This window comes from Neofelis nebulosa, chromosome 15 (genome assembly GCF_028018385.1).
Source record: "Neofelis nebulosa isolate mNeoNeb1 chromosome 15, mNeoNeb1.pri, whole genome shotgun sequence".
NCBI classification, from domain to species: Eukaryota; Metazoa; Chordata; class Mammalia; order Carnivora; family Felidae; genus Neofelis; species Neofelis nebulosa.
Genome location: NC_080796.1, coordinates 68,532,909 through 68,554,572, shown reverse-complemented (window position 1 = coordinate 68,554,572; position 21,664 = coordinate 68,532,909). Strand labels below are relative to the sequence as shown.

Here is a 21,664-nt window from a genome sequence, read left to right as displayed (position 1 = left end):
AAAGTAGGAACTCTCCCTTGACAGTTAGAAATATGTTCTTGGCATCGTGGAATCCAAGGCATTGTTGTGCACATCTCTGCTTTCTTCTGAGTAGCGGACTTTTTCGAGGTGTCTGCCCAGCTTGCAGAAGGAATTTTTAAAACGAGCCGGTACACGTGTGCGTGCGTGTGCACATAACGATCGTTGGGGCTTTAAAATATGACTAATGCATGTTAACGAGATGGTTCGAGTTCTTGCCACTCATTATCAGGTTAGCTTGATGCATGGGATAATCCTTACTCCAGTTCATTTTCCACCTAGGAAATCTTTCTGAGTTTGAAAGCTGCTTTGGAGAAGTACCATGAAGGCATTGAAAAGGCGGCAGAGGACTGTGGTGCTAAAATCGAGGAGAAAACGGCTGAACTGAAGAAGAACATGTTCAGAACGTCGGCTTGATTAACGCAGGCACTTGTCTTTCCGCAAGCAGCTAGCCGCCTTCCTTTTACATTGGGAAAGAGGACAGTTCGCTTGAAGTTCTTGGAAGTATCGGAAGCAGCACGTAATGTTGGCTCAGCCGTTTTCACGGGCTCTTATAGGTTGTTATTTTGTAAGAGAATATGTGTGATGTAGACTTTTATTAACTTACAATTAAAATAACCTGTGCAGCTGTTCATGTGTCTCCTCTGCCCCTGGTTGTCAGTAGTTGGAGTAAGACAGAAATGGGTGCACTGAAATGCAAAATCTTCCTGTTGCCTTCTGCTGCCTTTGCTTGCTTTGTGGACATCAGGAGGTGTGGTATCACTGAGCAGCGTGGTCCGGGTCTTGTTCGCTGCTCACTTGGGCAACGCGCGTACATATTTCTGTTACTGCTCTGTGGGTCCTGAGAGACGGAACGGGTTTGCCAAGATTTGAACCAGGCTCTGTTTGGTACTGGAGTGCGGAACGTGTGTGCTGTACCACTTTCTAGCGTGATTACTTGCGAGAGAAGGTTTGAGTGTGGCGGTCCAGTTCTTCACTGATGCTTCACTTAAAAATAAACTGTCAGTTTTTCCACCAGCAAAAATGGGATTATTCAGTAATAGAGAATTGCAGTTCAGGACGTGCGGGCAACGGCGGGACCACAGGCGGGTCTGGCAAACGACAGGAACACTGTCTCCGGAAAAGATGGATGTCGGGAGGGGTCGTTTGATCCCAGGTCCGTTGGAGAAAAGTGAGAGTTGGAGGCGATGATGGTTTCTCGTCGGCTGAGTTGCCAGCGTGGTCTCTTCCTGGTAGGAGATGCAGAGCTCATCGCTCCCTGTTGGATGACGATTCCTTACTGTGGACGATTCTTTTGTTGGGATCTGCAGCTGGCGTTCTTCCAGTGATCGATGTTGAGAGGTAGGGCTCCCCCTTCTAGCCTCCAGACCCCACTGTGGTGAGGTTTCCTTTTGTTCATGTTCACGGCACCACGACATCTTTATGAGGAAAATGAGGTAAAATGCGCCAAGTGCCTAGAAGAGTGCCATGGTAAGTATCAATACGTATTCCATATTAGCATCTGGAGTCATGGGAAGTCCGGGTATTTCTGTCTCTGTCAGAGATAATAAAATATCAGTGCAGGTAGAGACCAGCCTTTCAGTGAGAGGAAAAGCCCTGGAATGAAGGCACTGGAAAAATCTAGGTGTCCAGGGAGGGATAGTTGGGCTAAGGCTGAACTATTGCGCTGTTCCTTTCTTGCTTCTTTTTAAATAGTTAGAATTTTAAGCCTTTAAAAGGTCTGTTTATGAGGCTAGGTAACAGGTGTAAACATGACCATGTCTCTTTTTATTTTATTTTGTTAAAAAAAAAATTTTTTTTTTAACATTTATTTATTTTTGAGAGAGAGAGAGAGAGAGAGAGAGCGTGGGAGCAGGGGAGGTGCAGAGAGGGAGACACAGAATCCGAAGCAGGCTCCAGACTCTGAGTTGTCAGCCCAGAGCCCGACATGGGGTTTGAACTCAGGAACTGTGAGATCATGGCCTGAGCTGAAGTCGGATGCTTAACCGACTGGGCCACCCAGGCACCCCTAAACAATTTTTTTAATGTTTATTTATTATTGAGAGAGAGCACAAGTGGGGGAAGAGCAGAGAGAGAGGGAGACACAGAATCCGAAGCAGGCTCCAGGCTCTGAGCTGTCAGCACAGAGCCCGATGTGGGACTAGAACCCATGAGCTGTGAGATCGTGACCTGAGCTGAAGTCGGACACTCAACCCACTGAGCTACCCAGGCACCCCTCTCTTTCTTTTTATATTTAAAAGTTTAACCCCCTGGACCTATCTCCACCTTTAAGCTGTTGTCCCCCACCCCTACCCCCAACCAAGATGCCACCTTACACTTGTCAGAATGGCTAAAATAAAGAGAGGGAGGAAGCGTTGGCAAGGGTGTTGAGAAAAAGGAACCCTCATACACTGTTGGCCGGAATGTAAATTGGTGCAGCCACTGTGGAAAACGGTATGGAGGTTCCTCACAAAATTAAAAATAAAATAGAATATGTCGCAGTAATTCCACTACTGGGTATTGGAAACACGAATTCAGGGAGCCACATGGGCCCCTATGTCTATGGCAGCATCATTTAGAAAGGCCAAGATAGGGAAGCAACCCAAGTGTCCATCGATGGATGAATGGACACAAGGTGTGTGTGTGTGTGTGTGTGTGTGTGTGTGTGTGTGTGTGTGTTTCAGAATATTACTCAGCCATAAAAAAGAATGAGATCTTGCCATTTGCAACAACATGGATGGACCTAGAGAGTATAATGCTAAGTGAAATTAGACATATTATATGATTTCACTCAGGCGGAATTTGAGAAACAAAAAAAAGGGAAAAATGAAAAACAGACCCTGGAATCCAGAGAGCAAACTGCTTCTCACCAACGGGGAGAGGGTGAGGGGAGGGGGATCAAGGGCACACTTAGCATGATGAACACTGAGTCATGGATAGAATTGCCAAATCGCGACATGGTACGCCCGAAACTAGTAACAGTTACCGTAACTGGTTAATTAACCTTCGAAAAGAACCGGATTTCTAGGAAACCGTAATCCTATCCACGTGAATCTGCGTCCTTCTCTGCCCTTCATGACATTGTTCCTTCTATCCATGCTAATTTATTGGACTTTCTAAGATCACCAAAACATTGCTGATATCCAAGTTCCCTGGATACTTGTTCAAATCTCTATCTTTCTTACATTCCACCTGCCCAATACTTTTTTCTCTTTGTCTCCGTAGCACCACTTTCTTGGTTCTCTTCGCTCCCTGCCCTTTAAATGTTTTTCCCCCGGGGGCCACTTTCAACGTTCACCTCTGAAGTGTTTGTGTTCTAGGCTTCTGCCCTTGATCTCCTACCTCTTACTTTTCCTTGAAAACTCTTATCTACACCCATAGCTTCCACCACAAGCTAGAAACATCTATGCAACTCTTACTTGCACTACGTACGTTTAATTACATTTTTCCTGTTTCCCCTGAATTTCGCACTTGTATATCCAATAGTCAGTAGATGGTTTTAACCTTTTGGCATTCTGGTGGAGCTTAATGGGCCCTCTCAAAATGATGTTTTCCGTGCATGAAATAAAATGCAGGATTGCCAGGGCAACCAATTAGATTCAAGCACGATTATCAAAATACTCAACACACGTTCTGCTAAACAGTATCACTAACTACACTCTGCCCGTGTTGGAAAAGTAACTCCTCTGCTTTCCCTCTTGTGACACTCGCCTCACTCCTTCATATCATTTAGTTGCAAGAGCTGTGGCTCGATGGACCCCACTCTGCCTCTTGTCACGTCTTCACCTGTGGTGCAGTTCACATCCTCATTTCCTACCCGATGTTTGCCATGGTCTTACCAGGATCCTGGTCTCACCACCCTCACAAAGGCATCAGGGCATTTTAAACATGCAAGTTAGATTATGTCAGCGATTTGTGCAAAGTCTTTTTGGATTTTCCAGCTGTGCCAGGGTGACGTGGTGACCCCACGGGGGAACCACAGGATAGTTGAGGTTTTTGCAAAGGAAAACAGCGATAGTTGCTCCCTGTTGGACACCGTGCAAACTACTAGCCCAAGGTAGTCCAAGGTTTCAAGGTTAGATCACCCTGCATTCCTTTCCACGATACATCTTTATGAAGTGGGTTTCTGGCATTTGCTGTGATAGTAAGTATCACATGGAAATCATTATGGACTAAGAAATGAGGGTAGTGAGGTCTAATCTGATTGCGAGCTTCCAGAGCAAGTTTCGAGAATGTGTACAATGCCCAACAGGCATGCGTATCCACTTAGTAACTGGTTATTTAAGAGCACAATAAAAATAGTCTTTCTGTTTTTGTGTTATTTTTCCTAAGCACACATTGTTAGGACATAAATGCCCCTTAAGTTGTTCTAATCTACTTCTTAATGGACCTGTTTTGTTTGTTTGTTTTGTTTTGGTTTGGTTTGTTTTGGTTGGCCTAGGGGCACAGTGAAAGAATCTCTGAAAGACGAAGGGCTTCATGAATGAGAAAGTCATGGGACCCCTCACTTACAGGATAAAGTAAATGTGATGAGTTCTATTAAGACCCTTCTTAATCCAGACTCTGGCCTTGTCTCTCGCCATTTCTCATCAGAACTTTATCCTGGAGCGGTAGCAAACTGGTTGAGTGTCCTTTTGGCCCATCTCACTTCCGTGAACTTTCTGTTTGCACGTGTTTTCTCCCTTAGCTTATGTTTCTCCTTTGTATGTTCATCTGGAAAGTACTCCGTTTTCAAGTCTCATTCCAAACTACAGCTGATACACCCTTTTAAACTTTATATCAGGTTTTCCTTTATATCTTATTATTTTCATTAATTTATATCATTGTGAGTTTTTACACATCTTCACTTGCTAGACTTAATGTTTCTTGAGGCCGTGTCTCCCCCAGTTCTCTCTAGGACTTTCTAGGGCAGCATCGTGCTAAGCACCTGGTAGTCACTTATGTTTAGTTAAGGCACTGCCATTTTTTCCTCCCATGACCAAATAATGTATCCATCGAGGTCAGGTTTATCTGAATCCAGCAAGAAACTTATTTCTCTCATCCTTTATTTGATTTATTTTTTATTTTTTTGTTAATTTTGAGAGAGAGAGAGAGAGAGAGAAGGCAGGAACAGGGGAGAGGCAGAGAGAGAGGGAGACACAGAATCTGAAGCAGGTTCCAGGCTCTGAACTGTCAGCACACAGCCTGACACGGGGCCCGAACCCATGAACCACGAGATCATGACCTGAGCCGAAGTTGGACACGACTCACTGAGCCACCCGGACGCCCCCATATCTTTGGTCTTTTTTCACGCCAAACACCAACATATGTTCCGCTAGTTTGAGAGCTTTACTCTCCCCCCCCCCCCCAAACAGGTAAAAAAAACAAACACATGCAAGAAGCCCTCAGTGTAATCCAAATGCTAACCTGTATTTGGCTGTTAACATTGAAGAATACAGTACAAAATTCGAAGTTTTTTTCCCAAAGCCTTCTTGAACATATCTGACTTATGTGAGCGGCATAACGTTTTCAAGTTTATTCGCGGGGAAGCTAGTGCTCTGAAGGAAATAAATGGCATTGTGTGTGACACTCACTGCGGCCTGATCTTGAGGGACGTTCTGCACGTATTTAGACTCTAGCCCCTCTTGTAGGAATCCAGCCACTCAGCTGTATGTAGAGCAAATATTTAATTTCCAATTCAACTGACATATTTCAAGGAGCTAATCCATTTTATGACAAAGCAAGGGAAATTGAAATATGCACCTTGCAGGCTAAACTTAATACATCTGATTTTAGCTTCACGGGATGTTTCCTATTTTTAGTAAGACCAGAAAAGTTTTATATGAAATTCCATTTCAAATTCAGGGCCCGCCACCTACTTCAATTAAGTTGGCTCTGTCCCTTTGATTGAAAACAGGACTCTGTTCTGCCTACCCATATTGCCACCAGGGGGCATAACGCAACTTGCATAACCAATGCTAGAATAACTTGGTTTTCAGATTTGAAAGCTGACAAATTTAAAGTGATAGCAACGACTGAAAAAAAAAAAAAAACAAAAAAACAAAAACCAGTGTCAGAAAGAACTGAGAGACAATCTATTCAGAGTCAAAATAGATTCTAAACAGTAACTTAAAATTATTTAAAATTTTGCTACCTGGATAATTCATCCCAAAGCTCCAATTTCTGACCCGGTTTTATTATCTTTTTAAGATTATTTTATATATATTTTTTTATTAGAGTGAGTGTGTGAGCTGGGGAGAGGGACAGAGGAAGAGAGAGAGAATCTCAGGCAGGCTCCACGTTCAGGGTAGAGCCTGACTCGGGGCTCGATCCCACGGCCCCTGGGATCACAGACTGAGCCTAAATCAAGAGTCAGACACTCCACTGACTGAGCCACCCAGGGGCCCCTTAAGATTATTTTATCTGAGTTATCCTCCTACTGCTTGGTTCTGGAATTCTAGCTCAGATTCCATGCAACTCTTAAAACCGACTTTTCCTGAGACAAGAATTTGAGATACCCATACGACGATGAGCGAGTCACTTAGGAAACAAACCCAGATCGCCACTGGCATTGATAACTCAGGGACGTTATTTTTTTCCGAGAAGATTACTGGTCACATCAGTCCCTCACATCATCACCATCCTCTAATCCATTCACACTGCCTCCCCATAGATCTTCCTGAAATACAAACTTGGTCATCGCTTCCCCCACTGCTTAGGAATCTTTGCCGCTCGCCATTTCAGGATAACTCCAGGGCCCTTTGAAGGTCAATGCCGCAACGGAGGCAGTATGGTGTAGCACAGTAGTTCCCAGACTGTCACGTTTGTGAAACATGCCTTGATTTGGTGCGTCTCTGGGAATCTACTCTTGAAACAAGTGACTAAGCGACTCTAGTAACAGGGAGCCTTGGGGATCGCTTTATGAAGCTTTGCTCTGTGATTTCTTTTGTTTCCTTCTTAATTTTTTTTATTATGTTAAAATTATTTATTTTATGGATTATTTTATTTATGGATTTATTTTATTTTATGGATTATTTTTATTTTTTACTTTTTTTCTAAATAGAACTTATTGTCAGGTTGGCTAACATACAGTGTATCCAGTGTGCTCTTGGTTTCGGGAGTAGATTTCCTGCGATTCATTGTTTACATACAACACCCAGTGCTCATCCCCACAAGTGCCCTCCTCACTGCCCATCACCCATTTTCCCCTCTCCCCCCCACCCCCCATCAACCTTCAGTTTGTTCTCTGTATTTAAAAGCCTCTTAAGGTTTGCCTCCCTCTTCTGTTTGAAACTATTTTTTCCCCTTCCCTTCCCCCACGGCCTTCTGTTGCTATGTGATTAAGAGCATCGGCGTTAGAATTAGCCCTCACATTACTTTCTTTATCATAAAATGGGAGTAATAACTACATCTCTAGCACATAAAGACCGAGGGAGTTTGGGAAAGCAATTAGCACGGTGCCTGCCACATAGCAGATATTCAAATGGCAGCAGGTGCTGCTATAGACATAACTGTTGGTAGATCGCTCCGGGGACCAATCTGATATGCTTTCTATCTTCTGCCCCACCTCTACTGCAATCCTTTACACCTACTTGGTGCCGAATGAGTAAATGTTTGCCGAATTAAAGAATCTGGTCTGCTTGACCACAATGGGCGCAAGACCCTAAAGCAAATAGTTCATAGGGAAAGAAATCAGCCTTGTATTTTCAGTGCAGGGAACAAAGGTCATGACAGTCTTATCTTACCAGGGAGAAGGAGCAGGTGCACGCGTAGAAAAGGTGCAGACTTCCCTTGGCTCCACAGGGTGTCGCTGCTGACTCTCCTTTCCAGGTTAAGCGTAGGTGTAAGAATGACATCAGGAGGGTTCTCAGACCTCACGGTCGGTCGATCAGAATCACCTGGAGGGCTCAACCAGCTTATTGCCCCAGCGTTTCTGATTCCGTAGGGCCGGGTGGGGCTCTAGAACGTGCACTTCAATCAAGTTCCCAGGTGGAGCTGGTGCTGCTGGCTCGGGGTCCCAGTTGCAGAATCACTACTTTAAGGGGCATCCACCCACAGCGGGGTGAGGTTTTTTTACAGGTCTCCTTAATGCGTGCAAGTCAGCTAGAGCTCTTCTCTTGTTAAAATAGTCATTTAGTGGGTCTGGGTGGGACCTGATACCTTGCATTTCAAAAAGGAGGTGATCCTGGGGCGCCTGGGCGGCTCAGTCGGTTAAGCATCCAACTTCAGCTCAGGTCATGATCTCCGGGTTTGTGGGTTCGAGCCCCGCATTGGGCTCCGTGCTGACAGCTCAGAGCCTGGAGCCTGCTTCGGATTCTGTGTCTCCTTCTCTCTCTGCCCCTTCCCCGCTCATGCTTTGTCTCACTCTGTCTCTCAAAAATAAACAAATGAAAAGAAAAAATTTTTTTTTAAATGTCTGTTTTTGAACGACCTTCAAACCCCGTGTTTACAGCTGACCAGCCGTGTGAACTGGGACACCCAGCCTAAGGTTCCTCGTTTGCGAATCAGGGACCGTAGTGTCTTTACCTCGCAAGGTTGCCGTGAGGGTTAAAATCAGATGATAAATGCGAACTACTTAGCACTCTTTGTAAACAGCTGTCATCACTAGTAAAGTCCAAGAAATAGAGGTGACGGAAATGGCTGTGGCACGTGTGAGGTGAGATTTTACAGTTCGAAAGAAATAGAATCTAACCAGAAAAACAGGTCCTACTGTATTCGTGATTCCGACCACCCGCTACCAGTGTTGACGTATCGCTTCAGCTCTATCACCAGGCAAAGGAGAGAGGATTCAGAGAAGACCGAGATGCTTAAAACCTTCCTTTCGACCAGATTCGAAGAAAAAAAATGTCATGGGAACGTTAATCCCTCTTAAAAAGTTCTCTGAACTCAATTGCATTTTTCCGGGAGGGCGAAGTTGTCCAACGTCACCAAAGCAACTTTATATATCAGTTCTTTGGAAGCCAGAGACTGTGTTTTTTAATCTTTAGAACTTAGCACATAATGGAAGCGAAGTCATATTTGATGAACAACTGAGTGAAGAAACTTCACCGTATTCAAAGGTATAATAGGGTTGCCCCTCATTGGTTTCTTCCATGAATTCTCCTCCTTCCAATGGCTCCCCATTGTCGTAGTTTTAGAGCCACACATCCCACATTCCGGAAACCATTCCGTTCTGGGCAAGCCAGGATGGGTGGCCTCCCTAGACATGTCTTATACATGAAGCCCTGTTCGCCCCTCGCTCCTACCCCTGGCTGGGCTTTCTTCAGTTTTACAAAGCCTAGGCTCCCTCCCCCTCTTCTTTTTTTTTTTTTTTTTAATTTTTTTTTTAACGTTTTATTTATTTTTGAGACAGAGAGAGACAGAGCATGAACGGGGGAGGGGCAGAGAGAGAGGGAGACACAGAATCCGAGGCAGGCTCCAGGCTCTGAGCCATCAGCACAGAGCCCCACATGGGGCTCGAACTCACAAACCTCGAGATCATGACCTGAGCCAAAGTCAGACGCTTAACCGCCTAAGCCACCCAAGCGCTCATATTTTTATATTTTTTTTTCAACGTTTTTTATTTATTTTTGGGACAGAGAGAGACAGAGCATGAACGGGGGAGGGGCAGAGAGAGAGGGAGACACAGAATCGGAAGCAGGCTCCAGGCTCTGAGCCATCAGCCCAGAGCCCGACGCGGGGCTCGAACTCACGGACCTCGAGATAGTGACCTGAGCCGAAGTCGGATGCCCAACCGACTGAGCCACCCAGGCATCCCCCTCCCCCTCTTCTTCACTCGATAACTCAAACCACATCTACTAAGAGTCCATGTTATACCGGGTCCAATACGAGTGCCTTGAAAGAAGTGAATGCGTGATTCCTGCTCTCAAGAAGGATCCCTGGATGTTTGTCAACTCTTAGACTTTCTCTCCGTCCACGTGTTGTTAGTTGTCCCGTTTGCTCCAATCGGGGCGTTTGTACTCCGTGGCTGTGTCACCAGTTAGGTCACCGGGGCCGACTCTTGTGGCACAGCTAGTCCGGCCTCTGCCAACAAAGAGAAGGATGACTTTTTTGCTTCACTTTTTTATGTCCAGGGTGAAGGGAAACTACCAAGGTTCCTGTGAGTGAAGATTCTTTTTCCAACTGCCGAGAAAGGTGGGCAGGGGTGCAAGGCCAGAGCGCATGCTCTCATACCCTACAGAGCATCTGCCCAGGGGTACACCTCGCCCCTCACACCTGTCCCTCTGTGGGATCTAGGCATTCGAGGAAAAAAACCCCTCTCATCTACGCACTCAGCCATAGAGCCCTTCAGCCCCTGTACCACATCCCAGGGCCCCCCTTTTGTAAGTGCAGTACCTGGAAAGGGGAAAAATACAAACCTTGGACTTTGGCTGGAGCTACTCCCCCTGGCTGTGACTTTTAACTATGTAATGACACAGCAAAAAGGTTGGTGGTATTCTAGAACTCTGTGTAACTTCCCTATATCTGCAATTTGAAATATAAAAATATGTGGGGCGCCTGGGTGACGCAGTCGGTTAAGCGTCCGACTTCAGCCAGGTCACGATCTCGCGGTCCGTGAGTTCGAGCCCCGCGTCAAGGCTCTGGGCTGATGGCTCGGAGCCTGGAGCCTGTTTCCGATTCTGTGTCTCCCTCTCTCTCTGCCCCTCCCCCGTTCATGCTCTGTCTCTCTCTGTCCCAAAAATAAATAAAAAACGTTGAAAAAAAAATATAAAAATATGAGCGCTTGGGTGGCTTAGGCGGTTAAGCGTCTGACTTTGGCTCAGGTCATGATCTCGAGGTTTGTGAGTTCGAGCCCCATGTGGGGCTCTGTGCTGATGGCTCAGAGCCTGGAGCCTGCCTCGGATTCTGTGTCTCCCTCTCTCTCTCAAAAATAAATAAACATTAAAAAATTTTTAAAAAGGGGCGCCTGGGTGGCTCAGTTGGTTAAGCAACTGACTTCAGCTCAGGTCATGATCTCCCAGTTTGTGAGTTCGAGCCCCGCGTCAGGCTCTGTGCTGATGGCTCAGAGCCCGGAGCCTGCTTTGAATTCTGTGTCTCTCTCTCTCTCTTTGCCCCTTCCCTGCTCGGGCTCTGTCTGTCTCTCTCTCAAAAATAAATAAACACCAAAAAATTAATTAATTAAAAAATAAAATATAAAAATATTCGAGATTTTAGTTATTTGGCAAAAAAAATCCTCCAAATAGGATCTGACTTTTTTGGTCACTTTTAACAAAAGCGGTCAGATATTTATTAGCCATGTTTCCAGAATTTTGGAGCCCAAAGCATGAACTCTACAAGCCAGGGGCAGTGCCAGCGACTTAGATCTGTAGATTCTGGCGAGCACGGTTTCTGGGTTCCCTTATAGGAAATACAAATACGGTTCTTTTCCCACCGTTGTTTCTTCTGTGGCTCTCTGGGATTTACCACCAGCCTTTTGCCCCATATATGTCTTGGTCCACTGACACATATTTTTTTTCTTTGAAACTCAAGACCCGCCTATCCTACCCTAGTCCCCGCGATTTGGCAGTTATATAGCATGCCCCAAATAGCTGACTTTCCTTAGCAGGCCCACTAAGTCTTTTCTGCCTCCATCAACCCCACGAGAAATGTCCCCTCGAATTCTTTTAAATAGATCATTGGCATGTGTGGTGAGGCAGCCCTGTTCTAATTGGAAGGGGGTTAAGGAATCCAGGTCAGACTTAGAGTACCCACTGAGAAGTTTTCCCTAACTCTTACGGATACAAATATTTCTCATTTTCTATTTTCCTGAAGGCGACCATTTTTTTTTTTTTCTGGTTATAAGAGAATTTTTCCTAAGGAATTATAAACATCTGACATGGGGTCCCAGCCCAGAAACCCTGAAACAATAGGCTATGTTTTAATTGATACAAATCACAGTAGTGAGCATTAGTTTCAATATAATGAAAACTCTATAATGTGCTTCATTTCTCAAGAGCTAGTTGAATCTTCTCTGCGTATTCAGAATATCAAGCAGACTCTTTAGTTTGTTAAATATTTGGTTGTAACACTTAAATAATCAAAATCTTTACATAGGGATTGAACGTGAAGACATTTCTGTTGTTCCAAAAGAAAGGTATTATATTTCAGAAATCTACAAGGCTACTACATTGTGAAATATAATAACAGCATCCCTATACTGTCACCTAATTTAAAAGAGAACACATAGGGATACCTGGGTGGCTCAGTTGGTTGAGTGTCCAACTTCGGCTCAGGTCACAATCTCACGGTTTGTGAGTTCAAGCACCGCATCGGGCTCTGTGCTGACAGCTCAGAGCCTGGAGCCTGCTTCGGATACTCTCACTCTCTCTCTCTCTCTCTCTCTCTCTCTCTCTCTGTCCCTCCCCTGCTTGCACTCTGTCTCTCTCTCTCAAAAATAAACATTAAAATATATATATATATTTTTAAAGTGGTTCTCAAGCTGGAGCAGGAGGGGAAATGCTAAACAAGGAAAGAAAAAGGACCAACACAACGATCTAGCTCTGTAAACAGACAGTATACGGGGACCTATGGTGGAGAGACTTGTCAGGAAATGTATTTTGGATTTTAATAAGGTCTTCATGAACTGAGGCAGTGTTTATGAACTAAAGTAGCCAAGGGATCTCTATTGGTAAACAGTAAGCAGAAAAGTCACGGAACTAACACTCTGTACCCCCTTAAAAACCCAGGGTCAGGGAGGGGCCCCTGGATGGCTCAGTCGGTTAAGTGTCTGGCTTTGGCCCCAGTCTTGTTGTTCTTTGGGATGATAAAACGATCGTCTGCCATCTTCTGCTTTGATGGCTCTCCCAATAAAGTTGCTTTCTTTATGCCAACATCTTGCCTTTCATCCTACTTGCCTGTCATGTGGCCGGCAGGACAAGCTTGGACTCCGGTACCTTTACAGAGGAAGGTTGTAAGCCCTGGTCCAGTAGGTAAAGGTGAATGTGCTGGAAGGCATGCCACTGTCACATATGGCTTCAAAAGAAAAAGTGCACCTAATCTCTTCTGTCATTTTCTTAACATCACCAGCCTATATATGTTGCAACGCCTTACCTCTTCCTATTTTAAAAGAGCCAATAACAAAATATACAGAATATTTAAAAGTAGTCTGATTTAGGGGCGCCTGGGTCAGTTGGTTTTGTGGCCGATTTCGGCTCAGGTCATGATCTTGCGGTCTGTGAGCTCGAGCCCCGCGTCGCGCTCTGTGCTGGCAGCTCGGAGCCTGGAGCCTGCTTCGGAGTCTGTGTCTCCCTCTCTCTTTCTGCGCCTCCCCTGCTTGTGCTCTGCCTCTTTCTGTCTCTCAAAAATAAATGTTTAAAAACAAAAAAAAAAAGTAGTCTGGTTTAATGTAGGTCCCAAATAATGCCATCATTCTATCTTCAATCTACCCATACAGGAATAGATTTTATCTCACAAACGTTTCTACCAAAAATTGCCTCCAGGGTCATCAACTATTTAGGGACGGAGAAAGTGTCTGAATTCCTTTGTAACCCACGCTTGCCTGCCTACGACCCCCTGCACCATGATCAGTGCCGTTCACGGAGGCCACTCCATGAATGTGGACTTTTGGCAGGTGGTTTTTATCGCGTGCTATTTCCCTGCTTGCACTTTGTAGGAAATAATTGGGGCCGGCAGAGGGGCCCTAGGATGGGGGGGTGGGGGTCGGAGGGACAGGGGGAAGCTCTGAAGAAAGACGGTCCTAGAAGCATTTGCTAATTTACCACTTCTGGGGCTGCTGAAGCCACTTTCAAATTTTGCAGCCTTTGACATTTCTGCAATTTTTTCTGTGTCTTTGCTGCTGTTCCAGTACCACAGATAAGAAAACCCTCAAACCTTGCTCTGTTCTGTAATAATGAGATTGGAAAGAAAAGATCTTTTTCATCTTTTTAACATTAAAAAAAAAATACTAGTCAAAGCCCAGCAGCTCCACAAATATTACTCATGTCGTTGGCAAGAAGAAAAGGGGACTTCTGAATTAAAAAAAAAAGAAAAAGGGAAAGACGAACACAGAGGCATTGTTTGCATATCAGGAAAATTAATCTACATAGGAAAGTGTAAGAGCCTGCAATTCAGAAAGCAAAGAATTAGGACAGCCCAGCTGAGAATAATTTCCTAGCCAGTTAATTTAATTGCATAAATCATTCCTTTGTTAGCAATAAAGAGATATAATTAAAATGAGATTACCTCTAGTTCCTATTCTCTAGAAACTAAAGGAATTGATTTTGGGCAAAGCATTCTTCCAAATACCGGATCGGCAAATTACATTTACCTTTTTAGAAAAGCTAAATTATTTTGCCCGTAATATCATGGTGGGTTTAATTAATTATAGATCTGCCATATGATCTTAAAGAAATAATTTATTTAATGTCCTTAGAACAGAAGTTTGCAATCATGTGTGTATCCCTTTGGTAGATGGTGTGCAGATTTTTACAAACAGGTCAGATGTTGAACAGGCAGCTGTCGGGAGGAATTGGAGGCAATATAATGATTGTTTGGGGTTTTGGTTTGCTGTCCTTATTTAAAATAAAAAACGCCACTACTAAGTATTGCATAATTTAACTGAACTCATTCAGGTTGGCTTTATTCTAAAATTGCTACTGGTAATTATTTGCTGTCTCCGAACCTGTGGGATTTAAAGAGCCTATAATTGTCTATTAAATAGGGGGAAATCAGATCAAAGAGAAAGGCAAAAAGTCTCCTACTATAAAGCACAGGTCTGCTGATCAGTCAATTGAATGTCAGAGAGAATTTGCAAGCTGTGACAGAGAAGAGGCTCATTTTCATGGTAATGAACTTGAATTTTTAAAAAATGTACTAAACTGTACTTACTTGCTGCAGAGTTTTAAAGTTCGTTGGCATTACTTGGCAGCATGGATTTGAGCCGTGGTGGGAGGGAATCTCACCAGGCTTCGGAGGGCCTGGGCTCCGGGAAAACCATGCCCCGGTGCTATGACTGCCTGGGAAGTTCTCGGACCAGGTCCCCACCTCGCCGCAGGTGGCCATCTTTCCCTTTGAAACTGCAATCAATTTCAGGTTAGGGGTTCCTAGAGATCGGTGACGGTGACGTGCCTTGTCCTCATGGAGGGCTGTAATAAAGGCTTCGACTGTATTCCTAATGTTTTCTTTTTTAAGTTAGGTGATGATGGTACAGGGATGTTTGTTATTATTCACAATGTGGTAAACTTACATATTCCTGAAAGATAAATACTTTTTTACAAAAGTTTTACTTATCCATTTTTGAGAGGTAGAGGGAGGCAGAGAGAGAGGAGAGAGTGAGAATCCCAAGCAGGCTCCACGCTGTTAGCACAGAGCCCGATGCAGGACTCAGTCCCAGGAACTGCGAGATTATGACCTGAGCCGACGTCAAGAGTTGGTTGCTTAACCGACTGAGCCCTCCCAGGCACCCAGTTAAATACTTTTCTTAAAGGAAAACAGAATGTTGTAAAATGCTCAGATTCATTTTTATGCTGGATAACATGGTTGGTGTGGCTGTTGGAAGTTGACATTATTGACCTGTTAGAACAAGAAGTGCACCATTTATTTGAATTCCTGGCTCATGAAGGCAGCCAGAGGAGAAAATTAGCCCAGTGCTCAGGAGAAGTGAGATCTTCCTGCATGATTTCCACTGCTCCCTGAAGATCTTCCGGAGGAGCTGGACGGTGAGAAAGACCATCTAGACACTTCCGCACTCTCCTGTTCACTCCCCAGGACAGAACAGGTGGATCTGAGCTCCTTCTGCTTAAAAAGTCACAGAAGGTTCCCATCTCCACCAAGGTGGTTGCTATGAGGGACATCTGGATCCAACTGCTAGAACAGGGTCCAGCCCTTAGATTCCCAAATGCCTGCTAGACCTTTCACCTAATGCCACAACTTTCAGTGTCAAATTCCCTCTCTTTGCTCACTACTTGGCATCATGACCAACTGGCTGGTCCCTTGTCACCCTTTCAGTGCGTTCAAAGCTGGTGTCACCTCCTTCCGTATGCCTAGTCTTTGTGTCTAAAACCGGTGACTTGAGCAGGCCATTAATGCAGCAAAAGTAACTAAAAAGTAATGTGAGGTTAACCAACAAATGCTCTCCTTTATTTGCAAAGTCTAGACTGAAAAATTAATGGTGGAGGACATATTTAGTGTTAAAATCGTGGCTTCAGCCAAAATTGCTATGAACTCGAAATGACATTACATTGTTAGGATTAGAAACAACTCTTACCCTTGGGTGGTTTCAACCTTATTACCTGATGCTGGATAATCTCTGCTAGTTAATCCCAACTTTAGGCAACGTGGATCCTGTTTTACATTTTGGTTTTCTTAATCCACATCAATCGGATGGAGATTCTGACTTGCTCCCCCAATACTGTGGTTTTGGTCATTCTATTTTCTATTCAGTAGGTATACTTTCCATTCAGTAAGTTTACTCATGGGTGGCACAGATAATGTGGCTAATGAACTCGAGTATACCGAGGGATATCCCAAGATGCGATACCCGGTCCCAGGCCCGTCAAATGTGATGCCTGTCCTGAAGATACATCTGAAAGTATTTATCAGTGTTACCGAGTGTGACTAGAATACTTGGGATATCCTGGGCCATCTCCTGAGTGCATTGGTCTGATTTGGGGACATCATGACATTCATCCTCATCATGTGGAGAGTGTCTCCTAGGCTGCCCACCTAGATTACAGATGAAGGAACTTAGGGTCAGAGAAGTTGAACAGCCCATGGGTAGCCCAAGTACAAGAAGCAAATTCCCAGCAGTTCCCGATGGCAGTCTCTGGCTTTCCTACTTCAGACCCCATTCAGTTACCTGATGTGGACCAGGGAAGAGTGGGCTGATGTTTCATCAAGTTACTTTGCCATAGAAGGCTTTCATTTTTGTGATGTTTGAAAATAGCTTCAAAATACCCACCAGCCCACAAGTATTTTATGAACTATAAAGAGTTTTAAGGGCTTTATCTTTGTGAGCCCCAATGAGGCTTGGTACAATCTGTCTCTGTCCTAGCGTTGGTCATTTGGCTGCACCCACGGGTCAAGCGCATCACTTCCTCTCCTTAGTGGTCCAGACCATTACAACCACCTCCCTCTTCTGTGTCCCACAATGTCCTTTGTCCCACAATGGTCCGTTGTTATTTCCCTACGTGCGTAACTTCCCTTCCATCTGTGAGCTTTTGGGCTCATTCGCTGATCTCCAACAACCAGCACACTGCCTGGCATAGAGACACTGCACCACTCGTTACTGTGCTTATTACCAATATGGTTGGGGGTCACCCATATCCTTGGCCTTGGTGGCATCCTCTTCATGCCCTTGGCCTCCTTATACACAATTCTTATCTAGAGATACATTACACGTGTTACACATTGCCTACCGAAGAACCTTTTCGTGCTAGATATATAATAAATTTTGCAAAATGAAAGTCATCCTGAGCTGTGTCTGAGGCTCTCTTTTCTTGGTCCACGCTTCCCCTCGGCTTTGTTATATCCTCTTCCAATAGCTCCCAGTTCTACATGTCCAACCCAGACCTTTCTTCTGAGCCTAGACCCAGGCATGTGCCTTTCTTTCGAGCACCCCCACTTAGATGTACCACGGGGACCCCATTCCAACACATCCAAGATATAACCCATTATTTTCATCTCCCCTTCTTAGCAAATGCTACTACAAGCTACCCAGTTGCACAAGACAAAAAAATAAAAATAAAAAAAGGCCTTCCCCCCTCCTCTCCCTCCCTTATCCTCAGTACAAGCCAGTCAACAAGATAACCAACTCTCATTTCTAAATGTTTCTGGACACAGTCCCTTTTCCCATCCCTTGGACCACCTGCTACATTCCGTCTTGCTCCTCTCCAATCTAGACTCTACAGCAAAGCCAAAATAATCATTATTTCAAATCACACTACTTATCTCTGGAACAGACTCAGCTGTTTTCTCGTTACCCTTGGGATAAAGCTGAAACTCCTAAACGTGGCTCTAAGGGTCCCTGCGGGTCTTTGTCTCATGGCATTCTTGCCTACCCCGGCCCTTAAAATGGCTGCCTCCTCCCCACATGCAGCCCTCATTGCAAGTGTCATCTCCTCAAAGACCCTCTCCCGGACCCCCTTGGCTGAGGCAGCTCTACTCCCAGCCCACTCAAACCCAAAGTCATTATTTTATTGTTTCCGTGAACTTATCCATGCGTGAGGTCATCTCGTCACTGGCTTCCTGTTTGTCGTCCGTCTTCCTCTGCTAGGATTTAAGGACCTCCTCAATGTCTGTCAGGCTCCAAGCTGTACTTCCAGATTCTAGAACAGTGCCTGGTACACAGTAGACACTTCCTAAATATTTGTGGACCTCCTGAAGCCTCCTTCATATTCTGGTTATCTTTATGACCCATCATACTCCTTGCTTCTCCTGAGGGGCGTTGACATATGTTGTTTCTGTTTCACTGCCCACCCTCCCCCAACACCCACGCATTTTTCTTTTACATTTGCTAACTGCTACTCAGCTTAAACACCACTTCCTCCAGGAAGACTTTCCCAACCCAGGTTAAGCCCCCTGTGGCATCTTCACGGATATTACACTTTTCCTATCAAAAACACTCAACGCTGTGGAAACTATTAGATAAATATCTGCCTTCTGCATTAGGCTATAGGGGGCATATTGCTTTTTTCACGTCAGTTTCCACAGCCTCATACAGTGCCTGGCACATAATAGGTGCTCAGTAATAATTCGTGGAAGAATGCATGAGTGAAATCAATGTTTCTGCTCTGTGGGGAATTTATTTTCAGATCAGACCCCAAATAGGAAACGGCACTTTGTCCCAAGAGTGGGGACAGACATCCTCTGTCACCGCGGCATGCAGACAACCCAAGGCGCCAGAACGCGGAGCTGTAGCACCAAACAGACCGAGAAGCGATTCCTGGGGCGGGAAGTAATTAGCACACATTTGGCAGAGTGTATTGGAAGGAGCAAACATCCTTCGTGGGACTCCTGGAAAACATTCAGGATTTAAAGCTGAGAACAAACAATGCCCAACCACAGACAGATTCTAAGCATACTCTTCGCAGATTAATGAGGACCTTGCCATTTGGAAGCCTCGCGCCAGAGGGACCAGTGTGCGGTGAGGACAGAGCGTAATATAAGGTGGAAGCTTCAAAGTTAGGACTGGATAGAAGAGGAATCTGGCTGTCTCTAGAACAGAGCCGTTTGTTTTTTTTTCTATCTTTTTTTTTTCCCTCTTGGCCACTTGAAGCTGAAGGATATTTTTTTCTAGTTTCTAATTTCTAATCCAAGAGCAAGTCCAAGTTCTTTTTTTTTTTTTTATTTATTTTTTATTTTTTGGGACAGAGAGAGACAGAGCATGAACGGGGGAGGGGCAGAGAGAGAGGGAGACACAGAATCGGAAACAGGCTCCAGGCTCCGAGCCATCGGCCCAGAGCCTGACGCGGGGCTCGAACTCACGGACCGCGAGATCGTGACCTGGCTGAAGTCAGACGCTTAACCGACTGCGCCACCCAGGCGCCCCGCAAGTCCAAGTTCTATTGTATAGTTGCTCTAGCTGATGTCCATGGAGTTCTCAGGCAGGTTCCTGAAAGTGAATATTCTCATTAGCAGTTCATACTTTAGGGTTTTCATAAAGTCTTCTTTTTTTTTTTTTTTTTTAAACTCCAATATCCTTGCACATTTGGGCTGGGCAGCTGCTACTGTGATCTAACAAACTTTTGGCTCTCAAATGAGCAAATTAGCTAGTCTTGCTTAAACAAGCTCATTTCTCTCCGGGTAAGCTACATAAAATTCGACGGAGTCATTGGGAGGATAGTGAAATCCATGAAATGACTTGCCCAACAAAATCACACCAGGATGTCGGGATGAAAGAGAATCCGGCGGGGGCTCCGGAAAACAGGAGCTCCTCATAGTGATGCTGACTCAGACACCCCCTCTGGCTTCTCCGACCCCCGTTCACAGCCCTGCCCTTTTTCTGCCAAAGGACCTGTGCCATCCTGGCAAACCCCTAAAGTGGGGATTGGCACATAAAACATAGGATGCCCAGTTCATTCTGAATGTCAGATACATGACAAATAATCTTGTAGGATAAGTATGTCTGCCATTTATACCTGTTGTGTATCTGAAATTCAAACTGAATTGGGCACCCCTTGATTTTTATTTGCTAAATGTCGCAATCCTCATTAACAGGCATTCATCATTACGGAAAGAGTGCCCTTGTCCCCGTGGTCTCCTCTCGGGATCACAGAAAGCCGTGGAAAGACAGAGAAGGAAGTGAAAGAAGATTCCCTGAGCTTTTCCTAAGTGCCTACCGCTGTCACAGACAACAGACTGACGTTATATTTACTTGGACTTTCTAAGAAGGGACAAGAGCTGACAGCCTGCTGAGTGAGGTGGCATTTGTGGCTCTGGTGACTGGATTCCACACGCAAACTTCCATTCATTAGTCAACCGGGGTGGGGGGGTGGTGGGGAGCAGTTTGCTGTGTTCTGTTGTATCTTCTTACGACAGTTAATTCGGGCACTGATGAGGTCTTGAACTTGATTTTCAGAACAGGTGAATGCTCTTTTTTTAATTAAAAAAAATTTTTTTTAACGTTTATTCATTTTTGAGAGACAGGGAGAGACAGAGCATGAGCAGGGGAGGAACAGAGAGAGAGGGAGACACAGAATCCAAAGCAGGCTCCAGGCTCCGAGCTGTCAGCACAGAGCCCAAAGCAGGGCTCGAACCTGTGAACCGTGAGATCATGACCTGAGCTGAAGTAGGATGCTCAATGACCGAGCCGCCCAAGTGCCCCTCAGAACAGGAGAACGCTCTTCATAGAGGGACCTCACACCACCATCCACTGGGACCAGGAGGGGTCCTCTGAAAAGTCATAAACAACTAGCTGATTGGTGGGCTCTAGGAATTTAAATATCTAGGCATTCACTTTAATTAAGCACTTCACTGGAAAACACACAACATAGACTACTGTCAGTAGAACCATGACAGCTAGATTATCATTTTATAGCCCCAAATTTAATCAGCAGTTACTGATTAATCCTGTTCTAAACCGCTTCCTTAGCAGGCAGTTGCCGGATTTTCTGCGCTTCCAAAGGGGAAAGGGACGTTGGCTGAAAATAGATGGTGGTACGTTTACTTGTGCCCTTGTTCTTTGGGAGTTTTGATCTCAGCTAAAGGTGAACTCTCCCTTTAGTACCAGTGTCCACATGACTATCATTTAATATTTTAAAATTCTTTTAAGTGTATTTATTTATTTTGAGAGAATGAGAGAGCAGGGAAGGGGCAGAGAGAGAGAGAGGTGGGGGCGGGGGGGAGAATCCCAAACAAGCTCCATGCTGTCAGCACAGAGCCCAATGTGGGCCTTGAACTCACGAACCATGAGATCATGACCTGAGCCAAAACCAAGAGTGGACGCTTACCTGACTGAGCCACCCAGGCCCCCCCTAGTATTTTTAAAACCTTAAAAGAGAACTGCCTTTCAAGGTGATCCAGCTCTGAGTTTGTAAGGGCTGGGTTTAAACGTTCCTAGCTCGCTTCCAGTCAGTAAAACACAAGCCCTCCCCTCCCAGCACCACCTTCCCACTTGACTCCCCTCCTCGCCTCAGCACCCTTCCCCCCACCTGCACAGGGCTCTCTGGCTGACCCATTCTCCTGCCTTCAAAGTCCCGCCCTCCACTGCTTTGCCAAATCCTCTTTACTCATCCATCAACCTCCAGCCCAAGTGCCACCTGCTCGAGAAGCT

At 45.0% G+C, this 21,664-nt stretch overlaps 1 protein-coding gene across 2 annotated transcripts in view; it reads left to right on the top strand.

Annotated features, from left to right (window-relative positions):
* Positions 1-650, top strand: part of NUF2 (NUF2 component of NDC80 kinetochore complex) — a 30,300-nt gene extending 29,650 nt beyond the window's left edge. For both annotated transcript variants that reach the window (XM_058700476.1, XM_058700477.1), the window contains exon 14: positions 301-650. In XM_058700476.1, the coding sequence (XP_058556459.1) occupies positions 301-435 (135 nt within the window). In that variant the 3' untranslated portion in view covers positions 436-650. The remainder of the gene's footprint in view (positions 1-300) is intronic.
* Positions 651-21,664: the final 21,014 nt, after the last annotated feature.